Raw genomic sequence first — 13,486 nt, forward strand, 5'->3', positions numbered from 1 at the left:
GGGACAGAAGGATGGAGACAGAGATAGAGATGGAGGGAGACAAGGAGAGAGACATAGAGGTGGGGAGAGAGAGAAGGAGAAGAAGCAGCAGGAGGGAGGAGGAGGGCAGGAGAAGGAGAGAGGGAGGGAAGGAAGGAAAGAGAATGAGTAAGAAGGTACCTTAGCTCCCTAGGTGACACATTTAAGTACTAAAGGATGAGCTCTATTTTAAGTATAATCCCTACCTTTGGTTAAATGCAATCCCTACCTTTGGATAACCAACATAAACTTTTAAATACATAATCTTATGCCAAAGTCACTGAAGCACAATCAAAAAAGAATGTCTTTTGGGCACTTGGGTGGCTCGGTCAGTTAAACCTCTGACTTCGGCTCAGGTCATGATCTCACGGTTCGTGAGTTCGAGCCCCACATCGGGCTCTGTGATGACAGCTCGGAGCCTGAAGCCTGCTTTGGATTCTGTGTGTGTGTCTCTCTTTCTTTGCCCCTCCCATGCTTATGCTCTGTTTCTCTGTCTCTCAATAATAAATAAATGTTTAAAAATTTTAAAAAATAATAGCTAACACTTACACAGCATTACCCACATACTGTTCTAGGCATCTGACTTACCTCTTGACACATAGTAAGTTTCATCTTCCAGCATCTCAGTGAGGTGGATAATATTATTCCCATATTACAGAAGAAAAAATTGAGGAACAAAGAAGTTAGGCAATGCCCAGTGTTGCACAATTTATAAGATGGACATGAAATTTGTCTTCTAAAAGGAGCCTTTTGGGAGTGGTAGGGTATGCTTTCCATAATTACACAAAATGGCAAAGAGAAACTGGGACTGGCCCAGAAAAACAAACAAACAAACAAACAAACAAACAAGATATTATACTCTACAATATTAGGATTTGAATCCCAGGCCAGATTCAGAGTCCAGACTTAAGCCATCTGGAAAACTGTGGTTTTTCCCTGTTAGCTCTCATTTGCCCATTTTCTCATCCCTTCAGCATTCATCGGTGTACTTTGGCTCTCTAGTCTTTTCCTTTTACGTGCCTCCATTCTTGTCCATGATGCAACTGCTGCATCATATTAACTAACCCGAGCTTTTGTATGTGGGCCATTCACATTACCTGACATGCCATTACATGACAGAGTTGCCATTCTCCAGAACCTCAATTAGGGCAAAGTGCTAAAACCTCGTGATTTTCCTCAGGGACAAGGTTCAAAGCTCCACCCTGCTTTGATGAACCAAAAGCAAAACAAAAACAAACAAAAAAACCGACCTTGTGCTTTTAGAGTCTGCAAGGATTCCTTATGCTTTCTTATGAGGAGGAATTTTATGCTGCATATCCAAACTCAAAATGAAAGTTTTAAAATTGGAAAATGAAAGTGCAGCTGGTTTTGCTGCAAGGTTTATCAGTGATGAGTCACCTATTTTTATTGCATAAGAAATCAAATCTAGTGTTGTAATGAAAACACGATACAGTGAATTTAGGATAATTCTTGGAGCATTCGAGATGTGCCTATTTGTTCAGGGACACTGTGTCCTTTGTGATTTCTTCTAAGCACTTTAATCTTCTGTAAGAAAGGCGTTTTCTCAGTTTTTGAGGAAAGATGCTCTATTATCTAACCACCCACAATGACTGGTTTTAATGCAGCAATTACTGCAGAAACAGAGTGTAGACTATGCACTTATGCTTTGCATTTATGTTCCTTTGTCAGCACTGGACACGTATTTGTATAAACTTGGCATAGTTTAAAGCATTCACTTTTAATCCTACCTCTTTGGTATTCACTTAACATCTGGGCTTTCCAGTTCCCTAAAGACTACATCTGAGTTTTACCTAAAGGTTTTGGACACTCAAACTCAGTGAAGGAGGGAAGAGATTGAGGATTGGATTGGTCCAAGTGTCTGGTACAGGGACTGAAAGAAGGAGGAAATAAAAGTCATCTTTGAACTATTTTTGCTATATGGAAATGGGTTTTCTTGTTAATCATGTCAGGATCATGAAGAATCACAGTATCACCTAAAGCATCTTCCTAGGTAGCTTTAAGGTAAAGATGTAATATTATAAATATTTTGTATTTTAAAGAACATGTATACACTGATAATTTGAAGACTAACATTTGAATCTCATCAGCCTATGAAGTCATATCCTTTTTTATAATGCATTTATTGAAAATATCATCTTACTTTAAGAATTACATTTCTACTAAAATCAATGAATAAGTGTTTGTTTTCATGTACTCCCTATGCTCAAGACTGCAATTTAGAGGACTTCTTGCACAAATTAAATGCTGATCCTAATTGATTTTTATATTTGTTTAATCTAGACTGTGTTCAAAAGTACAATATAACCTATATAGTCATAATTCAATAGCCAGTGTACCATTGATTGAAGAATGAGTGCATTTCATAATATGAGATGCATGCACGTTTAATTCTATCATTTTTGTATATTTAAGGACATGCCATTAGTCTAGAGCTTATTCAGGATAAAGTGATAGAGTTGGTAAAGAATGTGCTTCCTCCATTTGTTACTGCTTCTTTTTGGTCATTTGTTTTTTGTTTTCTATCCAAGGAATATAGTAACAGAGGAATTATTAGACTTCAGGGTTCAACAATTTATCTCTTATTTATTTTCCCTTATAACAGAAACCAATTGTGTGACAGTCAGAAACATCTTCATTTCTTTTCATCAATTTTTAGAGCAAAGAGGTGAAATAAATTTCCTCTAAATATCAAGAAAACCAAAGTGAGAGCCAAGGAATTTGGAAGTAAATGAATTTAATTTTGCAGATTAAATAAAACTTATAGGACCCTCAAGAAAGAATGTGCTACCAGTTTGCTGACCTGTCCATCTAATTGCAGTGGAGGATTTGGACCTTTTAGGACATGTGAACTGGGTTATTTATGGACAACAAAGACTATATTGTTTGAAAAATTAAAGAAAGCAGAATAATTATAGCTGTTATTCAAAACCAGCATGTAACATCCATAACTAATTTATGTGTTACCCAGCACCCTCTTTCTTTCAACATTTAGTAGCAAAATCCTTTTTTAAGCTTATTATGTCAAATTACAGGCCAAATGAAATTTCATCCTATGCTGATAATGGATGTCTATAATAGCCGAAAGAGCTTTAGTAAAGTACGATAATACATAACCATTTCAATTTGGAACTAAGCCAGTGTTGCAATATATTTATACAACTAATATTGTTAAATTTCTAATTTTCATTCTCTCGATTTGAATTACAAGTTTCTTCAGAATGAAATCCACTTATGAGGAGCTGAATGGTTTCTTACTTTAGCTTACTATTGTAATGGCTGCTATAGTTTTTTTCATTATCTATTTATATCCTCCATGAGATACCTGAAACTTTCATGTAGAACAAGTATGAACCTCTGTAAAAGTTGTACAAATTACATTTCTTAATTGAAAATGTATATAATTAATAAGTACTTAAGTATTTATAATTTTATTATGTATGTATATATGTGTGCATATATAATTGTTAGATATAATAAAAAAATTCAGGCATTACCAAACATATCATTCATGACTTTTTTCAATATATATTAAAATACTTATTGCAAGTAAAGACACAATTCTACACTCCAAGTATCCATTTATTACTTTCAATTATGGAGGGGGCTGTTTTAAAAAGTTTGTGTTATTAATCTACTTGATAAATATTTTTGCATATTACACTGTCTCTGTGGTTATAGCATTACTGGTGCTTTATTAGTTGGATTATGACAGTTCTGTCTTCAAGAGTAATATGCCTTTGTTTTCCATGCCTTCATGGTACCCCATTTAATCCATGAAAAATTTCTTTCAAAGATGACATTCACATGTAAATGCAGAAAATTTGTTCCGAGAACAAAGTTCAGATATAAACACAAATTTCAGTCTATGAATCAAATGTGTTAATCAAAATGCTTAGCAAAAAACACAGTATGAACATATAACCATTAGAATGGAAGTCAACTCTGAACAACCGCGTGGCAGTACATGCTGCTCTCAGAATACACCCCATTGACCATGTGTATGATTCCTGGGGAAAGCAATAGAAATCTAAATTGATAAGTAAAAGAATTGGCAACCTTAATGATTATTGTCTAATATTAGGAAATAAGTCTGTTTTGTAGCTCTAATAAATATAATTTGGCTCAAAACTTTTTGAATATATTGCAAGGTGTAATTTGATCAATTTTGATTCCACTGAAAGATCTTAGTTAACATTATTACTTCTTTTCTAATAGTGGCTAGCATTCAGAAGCTTCCTGCAGCATCTGTTCTAACAGACATCAACTTCCCAATGAAAGGACGAAAAGGAATGGTTGACTGGGCAAGAAACTCAGAAGATAGGGTAGTCATTCCAAAAAGCATTTTTACTCCTGTATCATCAAAAGGTAAATATGTGACATAATTTGAGCTTTGAACAAAACATTTCTAATAAGGTTATTTAATAGTACACTAGATACAAATCTGCTTATGTTAAACAACTTAGTCTGCAATCATGAGTCTAATTTTGTAAATACAGAAGACTTACACATAGTCTTTAAATCTGAATTTACTGGTGGAAAGGACCTATTAAAATGGAAAAATGCAAATTATAGATCTGCCCTTGACATAATTAAGTCTCAGTAATGTCAGTTTTATCCCAATGTAAAGCATGTGGCATAATATTTTAATTTGAGGTATGGAAACATACCACTTTCTACAGTCATTTTTAATTTTGCTTTGGTTTGTAGTTATTATTTTGGTATGTAAAGGCAAATTTAAGAAAAAATTAAGTTTTAAGAACATCTCCAGAAGCCTCTAAAATTAATGGCTACTTTCAACAGTGACGTTGTAGTCTTGATTTTTACCTTGGAGATTTTGACCATGTATCTTAAACTCCAAAAGAAAGTTGTCTCTGAAGCTCCTTAGCTGCACCTACAGCTGCCTCTGGTCTCAGCCTGGTGAAGAAAGGTTACTTCATAAGACACAAAGCCACTGAAAACACATCTTTTAGAGCTACCATTAATATGTATGGTGTGTGGGCTTATCTGCACCATGCATGGTTAAAAAATCATTTCTTCTACTCGGCTTTGCATCAGCAAGTACTGCAATCCCCTTGTAATGAGCAGATTAAAGTTTTATAAGACAGTATTTTTCTTGTTTCACTAATATTTTTAATTTCATTCTTTCTAGAATTAGATGAATCATCGGTATTTGTTCTTGGAGCAGTCCTATACAAAAATTTAGATCTAATTTTGCCCACTTTGAGGTAAGCTACGAAGTAATAAGCTGTTATAATCTTTGTAAATTATTCCAAAAATGTGATTATAGCCCATTCTATGAAAGTAGTCAAACAAGCTTTGTTAATACAAAGAGCCTTTTCTTAAATTAAATAGAAAATACCAATTTAATGAACAGCTTATTAGCATATTATGCACTTCAAAACAACTAGAAAAGACAATTTTGGTCTCTGATTATAGCCCTGCAATTCTTTTATAACTAATCATGACTTGCCTTAAGACTGAGGGAAAAAAATAAGAAAAAGAAAAAATTGAAGTCTCTGTAATAGAATGGGTCGTTTTAAAATTAATCTGTCTTCTCTCTTTATTTGCACTTAATGGTACTGTTCATCAGCATTACATGAAATTAAAGGAGTGCCATGATGACTGGGAATGCATGCTTTGTTCTTCATTTGCACAAGATCTCAATTTGCTTCTAAATAAATATTCAATTATAGCTACATTAAGAAAAAATGCTGTTGTTCAATTAGAGAACTATTTTTGGAAGAAATCCATTGATTTCTTTCCTCCCAGACACTAAAGGAAACAATTACACATAGCAATTCTACCAACATTAATTTATTTGCTCTATTGTCTTAACTACTTTACCTGATCTCACAGAAAACATCATTCACACCTACTTGGGTAGTGATGCTATCACTCAGGATGACCCATTTCTTTCATTTCACCCCATCTCCTTCAGGAGGTCTGAGACCAATCCTTTGTTTTTTTGTTTTTTTTGTTTTGTTTTGTTTTTTGGTTTTTTGGGGGTTTTTTTTGTTTTTTTTTAGTTAGCACAACAGTGAGTTGTGAGCTCTTACTCACACCCTCATGAATAAAGCTTCCACTTTTTAGGGAAGAAAGACTGAATGATCTGTACAGTTATACCTGGGGCATAACAAATAGCATTGTAAATAAACACAATTAGAGTTCAGTCCAACAGAAAAAAGCCTTGCAAGGAAGCAACTAAGTTTTCTGCAGCGGCAGTGACTAATTATGATTCTTTGGGAGAAATCTTTCCATGTGCAGCAAATTATTAGTATATTACTTGGTGAGTCATGGAGTGACCCTCTAGATGCAATGCAGGTTCACATTCAACCAGAAAGACAACTATGGGAAGTGTAGTTTTAACTCCTTTTTCTTTGGATGGAATTTGGGCATTCTGAATTTGAATCAGTCCGTATTTGCTTTTGTTCTACCAATAACAGATTTCAAAACAAGTAAGTTTTCTCTCAACTTTTCCACTGGTTTGATTAAAACACATTGGTATGCAGGATTACAGATAAAATGGATTTCTGGTTACATTGCCTCTAATTCTGTGTATTTTGTTCATTTGAAAAGAAATGTGGTAAAGTTAAACGTACCCAGATACTCAAAGTTAGACCCTCATTTCCATAAGGAGTTCATTTGTATGAAGCTAATCTTTCAACAACTCTAGACTAGACACTGACTTGGAATCAGATGACTTGGGTTTTAAATTTAATTTCACATAACAAGAAATTTTTAAACTTGCCCCAGTCACTCAGCAAGTGCCTTCCTTTAGTTCAGCTGTAAAATAGAAGCACCTTAATAAATAAATAAACAAATAATAAATAAATAAATAAATAAATAAATAAACAAACAAACAAACAAAATATAAGCAGTGTGATGTGCAATATCCACCCTTTTCGCTGCTGAGTGATATAGTGAATGCAAGTAAAATATTCAACATAAAATGCTTTAGATAGTGAATTACTTTTTTTCCTACAGAACTAACAAAGTTAGATTGTGTTATGATTAATCATGTTTTGTATAATACCATGGAACTCACTCACTTAAATAAAGCCAGGTTATTCCATATTTCTTAAATTTATGGTCAAGGGAATTGAAATTTTATTTAGGGTAGACTACTGGGTATTTTAATGAGTGATTTAATGGATAAAGCAGGGAATTGTCCAGAGCAGTGACTCCTGTAATACCATCTGTGAAGCAAACGGATTTAGATTAATTTGGGGGCAAATCATTGAACTTTTAATATGTAAATTGTGAAGTTGAACTCAAAGGTTCTTTCTGACTTCAAAATTTCCTTGTCTTTATTGTAGTAAAATTGTAGAATTGTGCAGTTCTGATATATTCTTTAAAGTCCTCAACAACCTTTATATAAGAACTCTGAATATGTATACCTATTCAGAGTTTCTATGTATAAAGTAATTAGGTAAATGACCAAAGGAAAACAATATTCACATTTAGATTCATTGACAAGAAATAATGATAATGGAACATGCAGGATTAAATGTTTGTTTAAGTACTATTTGAAGGTGAAACATTAGCATTTACTTCTCCTTTTCTTTTATTTTGTACAGTAAAATGTAACCATGAAGCATTCTCAGGCATGCTTTTTTTCCTTTCAAAAAACTATTTCAGAAAGTTGAGTTAGTAACTGTACAATTATAGATCTGCTAAGTAAGAATAAGCCTTTTAAACGACAAGAGTTATGTCTTTGTTTCAAGCCACTGAACAAACATTTACTAAGCTGCAACCCAGCTAACCTTACTGGTCTGAATTCTTTTACATCTGCTTTACTGTTGAAACTCCAGAACAATGCTTAGTAAGTAACAAAGGTCCCAGAAATGTTTACTGGAATAATTAATTGTCTTATCTGATAGAATATTCTACATAAGCCATTTTTAAAATAATTAGATACATAGACATTTATGGTATATACCGTACAACTATTTTAGGAGCAGAGGAATAAAATATATATATCTTGTTGTTTTACTGTATAAATTGTACTATGTGAATTGAACCCAATAGGAAAGGGAATATTTTATTTATTTATTTTTTGTTAAAGCTTATTTATTTTTGAAAGAGAGAGAAAGAGAGAGAATGAGTGGGGGAGGGGCAGAGAGAGAGAATCCCAAATAGGCTCCACACTCCACACTGAGCCTGACATGGGGCTCAATCCCACCACTGTGAGATCGTGCCCTGAGCTGAAGTCAAGACTCTAACACTTAACCTACTAAGCCACCCAGATGCCGCAGGAAAGGAAATGTCTTCCTATTCATCATGAAAAAAATACTCAAATTTGCTCTTTATGTTTAGTCATCATTTACCAAATTTTCATGACACATTTTCCTGAGTGATCATTTTACTAATTATCTGTTGAAACTTTAAAAACCGCATTTCCTATACACAGAATAATGTTAGGCTTGCTGTTAAGTTTCCAGAAATTTTATATCTTGATATAATCATTTTCAAAACAATACTTTGCATAATTTCTCTCATGGGGACTAGGAAGGAGAACTTGATGTAATGTTTTGAATAGATATGATTTAGAAATTTTCCTTCACACACAGGCAGAAATAACTTTGCATCTTGACTCTTTTATTTAGAGATTTATTTTCTTCTCTTGCCCTAATATGCATTCAACTATTCTTCAAGCTATAATTTTTATTTTGCTGTTGGATTGTCTTCCTTTTACAATTAAGTAGATTCAGATTGTCCCTTCAACTGAAAGAATGTGCTCTACTCAAGTCCAAGCTAAATATGTGCTATTCTCAGCCTTCTACTTTTTATCCCTCTTTAGAATAGTTTTCTATGGTTAAAAAAGCATAGAACCAGGATAGTAGTGCTACAAGGCCCTTTAACGGTTCGTACCATCTAGAATTTCAATTCTACACATGAGAAGCTAAGGTCCTTATTAGTTCAGTGACCTGTCCAAGATTATATGCCCAGTAGGTGACTGACTTCACGTCTTCTCTACCCAAACCAGGACTCTTACACTGTCTTGCTGCTTCTATGATGCTTGTATTGATTCATTTGAGCAGTACAAACTGTGTACCTCTATGTTAGTGTGAATACATATTGCTGTTCTGCAGAAAATCTTGTAAAGTCAAGGAGGAGGTGACCATGTATGAACAGACTCAAGGATACTTGAGAGTCAACTTGGTCACTCCGAACCAAGCTACTGACACCAAGGCGAGAGCCTGTTACTCTTCCCAGCCCCTCATGACCATTTTGGGGCCTGATAGATGAAAGCTGGCCAGCAGAGGACAGATGGTCTTTTGGGAGAGGCAAGGCCACCCACACACATGCCTCATTCCCTGTGTGTGGAAACTAAAAACCACTCACAGCCTGGCAAGTTCCCAAGCTGCTGGTGAGGATTTTTAACTGAAACAACCTTTTAGTGGGATGATTTGGCAATCTCAAGAGGCTTTAAAGATGCATTGTCATTGAAGCAGCCACATCTAGGAATTTATGTTACTGAAATTATTTCAAGGAAGAAAAAGTGTATCCAATCATATATTCAAGCTAGAGTTTAAGAAACAGTTGTAAATAATCCATTTTCTGATTCATTTAATAGTCAGGTTCTGGTTTTATAGGAATTCACAATACTTTTTAATGTAGGAGTAATATGTAGTTTTCCTGTAGGACATGTGAAAAATATAGCCTGTTTAAAAAGAAGAGCTTTTTAATGTAGCTATTAATATTCACGACATTGTAAAGGATCTAATTAAAATTATATGCAAATTCCACTATAGTTTAAAATGCCAGGGAAAATAAAGATGAACCAAAAGCAACAATGTTCTCATAAGCCAGTAGTGATTTGAAAATTATCTTTCAAAAAGGAAAAAAAAATATTTTTCAATAATGCAAAATCACATGAATGTGATGTCAAGTGCACCAGCCTGATAAAGATAAATGATGCTGAATTTTTTTCATATTTAGAAAATGGAACTCATTTGAGTTCATATATCATAGGAATTAAAAGCAAATGGGAAAAGCAATTGAACTAAATTATATTAGAAATAATCAAAACATGAAAAACATAATTACTTTTAAACCAATACATCCTGAAGGCAATCAACCTGAAATTGTTGAGTTCTCTTAAGAGCACCTGTTCTTCAGTTTCAGGACCTAAACTTTTAATCTTGCTTCTTCATTCTGAGTTTGCAATGACATATTGTAGTTTTGTGATATCCTGTATCGTTTTATAATATCCTATTGTGAAAACACTAGAAATTAAAATCATCTATGGAAGTAACAAATTTGCATGACTAATATTAATGAATATTATTATGCATTCAGTATATGATTTACAAAACTCTGAATTTAATTTGGACACACCTTTTGAAAGTGAATTTAAATCCCTGATCACTTAGCTTCTTTGTAGTTTTAGGTGTTACATCCCTTAGTAAACCTACTTTGAAATTGTAATTAGTTTTAAAGCTCTAAGTTAGCTGAATCCTACTTTTTAGCAGCCATCAGATGATTTTAGTTTGAAAAGCAAATATATTTAGCTTAATGATTTCAATGAAGTCCTTAGTTCCTACAATATGTGAAATCATCTACTTTGGTTTGGTTTTATTTAAATTGAGGGGCTTTTTGAAATAATTATGAAAACTCTCACTTTAGAAGCTATATGAATTATAATTCTAAAAATGGAAAAAGACTACAGTAATTTTAATATTTTTATTAAACCATTAAAATATTTTCACTGTACCTTATCTGATTACACTTTATTTGCACAATTACTTTCACAGTTCCCTCCACTGATGTTTTTTTGTAATACTGCATTGCATTTTTTCATGTGATAAAAAACAGATAACATGAAATTTACCATTTTAACCATTTCTAAATACACAGTAGTATTAACTATATGCACCTTATTGTGCAACAAATCTCTAGAACTTTTTCATCTTGCAAAATGGAAACTGTATATCTTTGAACAACAACATCCTTTTCTTTTCACCTCCTCCCAGCCTCTCAAAACTTTCTGTTTCTAAACCTTTGACTACTTTAGCTTCCTCATATAAATGGAATCATGCATTACTTTTTTTTTTTTTTTTTTTGTGACTGACTTATTTCACTTAGCATGATGTTTTCAAAGTTCATCTTTTTTGGAGCATACAACAGAACTTCCTTCTTTTTTAAGGTTGGATGATCTACTGTCTGTATATACCATATTTTATCTATGATCTATCAGTAGGTATTTATGATGCATCTGCCTCTTGGCTATAATGAATAGTGCTTCAATAAACATGGGTATGCAAATATCTCTTTAAGATTCTGTTTTCGTTTTTTTTGGATGTATATCCAGAAATGAGATTTCTGCATCATATGCTAATTATGTTTTTGATTTTTTGAAGAATCTCTATACTGTTTTCCAAAGCAACGTTCCCACCAGTAGTGCACAAGGTTTTCAATACCTTTACAACCTTGCCAACACTTGCTATTTTCTGGGTTTTTTATTGTTTTGTTTTGGTTTGTTTGTTTGTTTGGATAGTAGCCATCCTAACAGATATAAAATGATATCTCATGGTGGTTTTGATTTGCATTTCCCTGATGATTAGTGATGTTAAACATCTTTTCATATACTTACTGGCCATCTCTATATCTTTGGAGAGATATCTATTTAAGTCTTTTGTCCATTTTTTAATCCTATTGTTTGTTTTCGTTGTTGAGTTTTAGGATTTCTTTATATATTCTCAGTATTAATCCTTTGACAGATATATGGCTTATAAATATTCTTTCTTATCCCACAGATTACCTTTTCACTCTGTTGATTGTTTGCTGCATAGAAATGTTTAAGTTTGATGTAATACCATTTGTCTAGTTTAGCTTTTGCTACCTATACTTTCGGTGTCATATCAAAGAAATCTTTGCCAGATTCAGTGTCATGAAGATTTTCCCCTATGTTTTTTCTAGGAGTTTTGTAGCTTCAGGTCTTACGTTTAGATCTTTAATCTATTTTGAGTCAATTTTGTTTATACGGTGCAATGTAAGAGTCCAACTTCATTCTTTTACATGTGGATATCAAGTTTTCCCAGCCACATTTGTTGAAGAGATTATCTTTTCCCCATTGTGTAATCTTGGCACCATTATCAAAGATAATTTGAGCCTATATGAGAGGGTTTATATCTGGGATCCCTATTCAATTCAGTGGTCTATGTGTCTATCATTTGTCTTTATTCCAGTACCGTACTATTTTGGCTTGCTGTAGCTTTGTAATATGTTTTCAAATCAGGAAATACGAAGCCCCTTGCTATGTTTTACTTTCTAAAGATTGTTTTGACTATTCAGGGTTTTTTGAGAATCCATATGAATTTTAGGATTTTTTTTTCTATTTCTTTTTTTAAAAAGTGTCATTGGGATTTTTCATAGTAATTGCAGTGATCTGTACATTGCTTTAGGTAGTACAGACATTTTAACAATATTAAGTGTTCCAATTTGTGAACATGGATTGTCTTCCCATATTTGTGTGTCTTCTTTGACTTTTCTCAGTAAGTTTTTTGTTTTTGTTCTTGTTCTTGTTCTTGTTCTTGTTCTTGTTCTTGTTCTTGTTCTTGTTTTTGTTTTGTTTTGTTTTGTTTTGTTTTGTTTTGTTTTGTTTTGTTTTGTTTTTGGCTTTCAGTGTAGAAGTCTTTCACTTCTGGGGCACCTGGGTAGCTCAGTGGATTAAGCGTCTGACTTCGGCTCAGGTCATGATGTCATGTTTGGTGGGTTCAAACCTCATGTCAGGCACTGAGCTGTCAGCACAGAGCCTGAAGCCTGCTTTGAATTCTGTGTCTCCCTCTCTCTCTAACCCTCCCCCACACATGCTCTGTCTCTCTCTCTCTTCCTCTCAAAAATAACTAAATATCATAAGAAATTGTTTTTAAAACAAAGACTTTCACTTCCTTGATTAAGTTAATTCCTAAGTATTTTATTCTTTTTGATTCTATTATAAGTGGATTTGTCTTATTAGTTTACTTTTTAGATTATTTGTTACTGTGTATAAATGCAACTGATTTTTGAGTGTTATTGTTGTATTCTGTACCTTTGCTAAATTTGTGTATTAGTTCTGACAGGTCTTTTTGTGGAATCTTTAGGGTTTTCTACATATAGGATCATTTCACGTATGAACAGAGATAATTTTGCTTCTTTCTTTCCATTTGATGGCCTTATATTTCTCTTTCTTTCCTAACTGCTTTCATTAGGAATTCAATACTATGTTGAATAGAAGTGGCAATAGAGGGCATCCTTGCCGTGTTCCTGATCTAACGGTGAAAACTTTCAGTTTTTCACTATTGAGTATAATGTTAGCTGTGGGATTTTCATATACGGCCTTTATTATGTTGAGATACATTCCTTCTATGCCTAATTTGTTGAGAGCTTTCATCCTGAAAGAGTGAATTTTTTTCAAATGCTGTTTCTGCATCGAGATAATCATGTTGTTTTTGTCCTTTGTTTT

At 33.3% G+C, this 13,486-nt stretch overlaps 1 protein-coding gene across 5 annotated transcripts in view; it reads left to right on the forward strand.

The window, feature by feature from the left end:
• The window catches only part of ADGRB3 (adhesion G protein-coupled receptor B3), a 729,921-nt gene that overhangs the window by 407,310 nt on the left and 309,125 nt on the right, over window positions 1–13,486 (forward strand). For all 5 annotated transcript variants that reach the window (XM_058734363.1, XM_058734362.1, XM_058734364.1 and 2 more), the window contains 2 exons: window positions 4,255–4,404; window positions 5,189–5,264. In XM_058734363.1, coding sequence (XP_058590346.1) covers window positions 4,255–4,404; window positions 5,189–5,264 — 226 coding nt within the window. The remainder of the gene's footprint in view (window positions 1–4,254; window positions 4,405–5,188; window positions 5,265–13,486) is intronic.

This window comes from Neofelis nebulosa, chromosome 6, assembly GCF_028018385.1.
Source record: "Neofelis nebulosa isolate mNeoNeb1 chromosome 6, mNeoNeb1.pri, whole genome shotgun sequence".
In the NCBI taxonomy this organism is placed as follows: domain Eukaryota; kingdom Metazoa; phylum Chordata; class Mammalia; order Carnivora; family Felidae; genus Neofelis; species Neofelis nebulosa.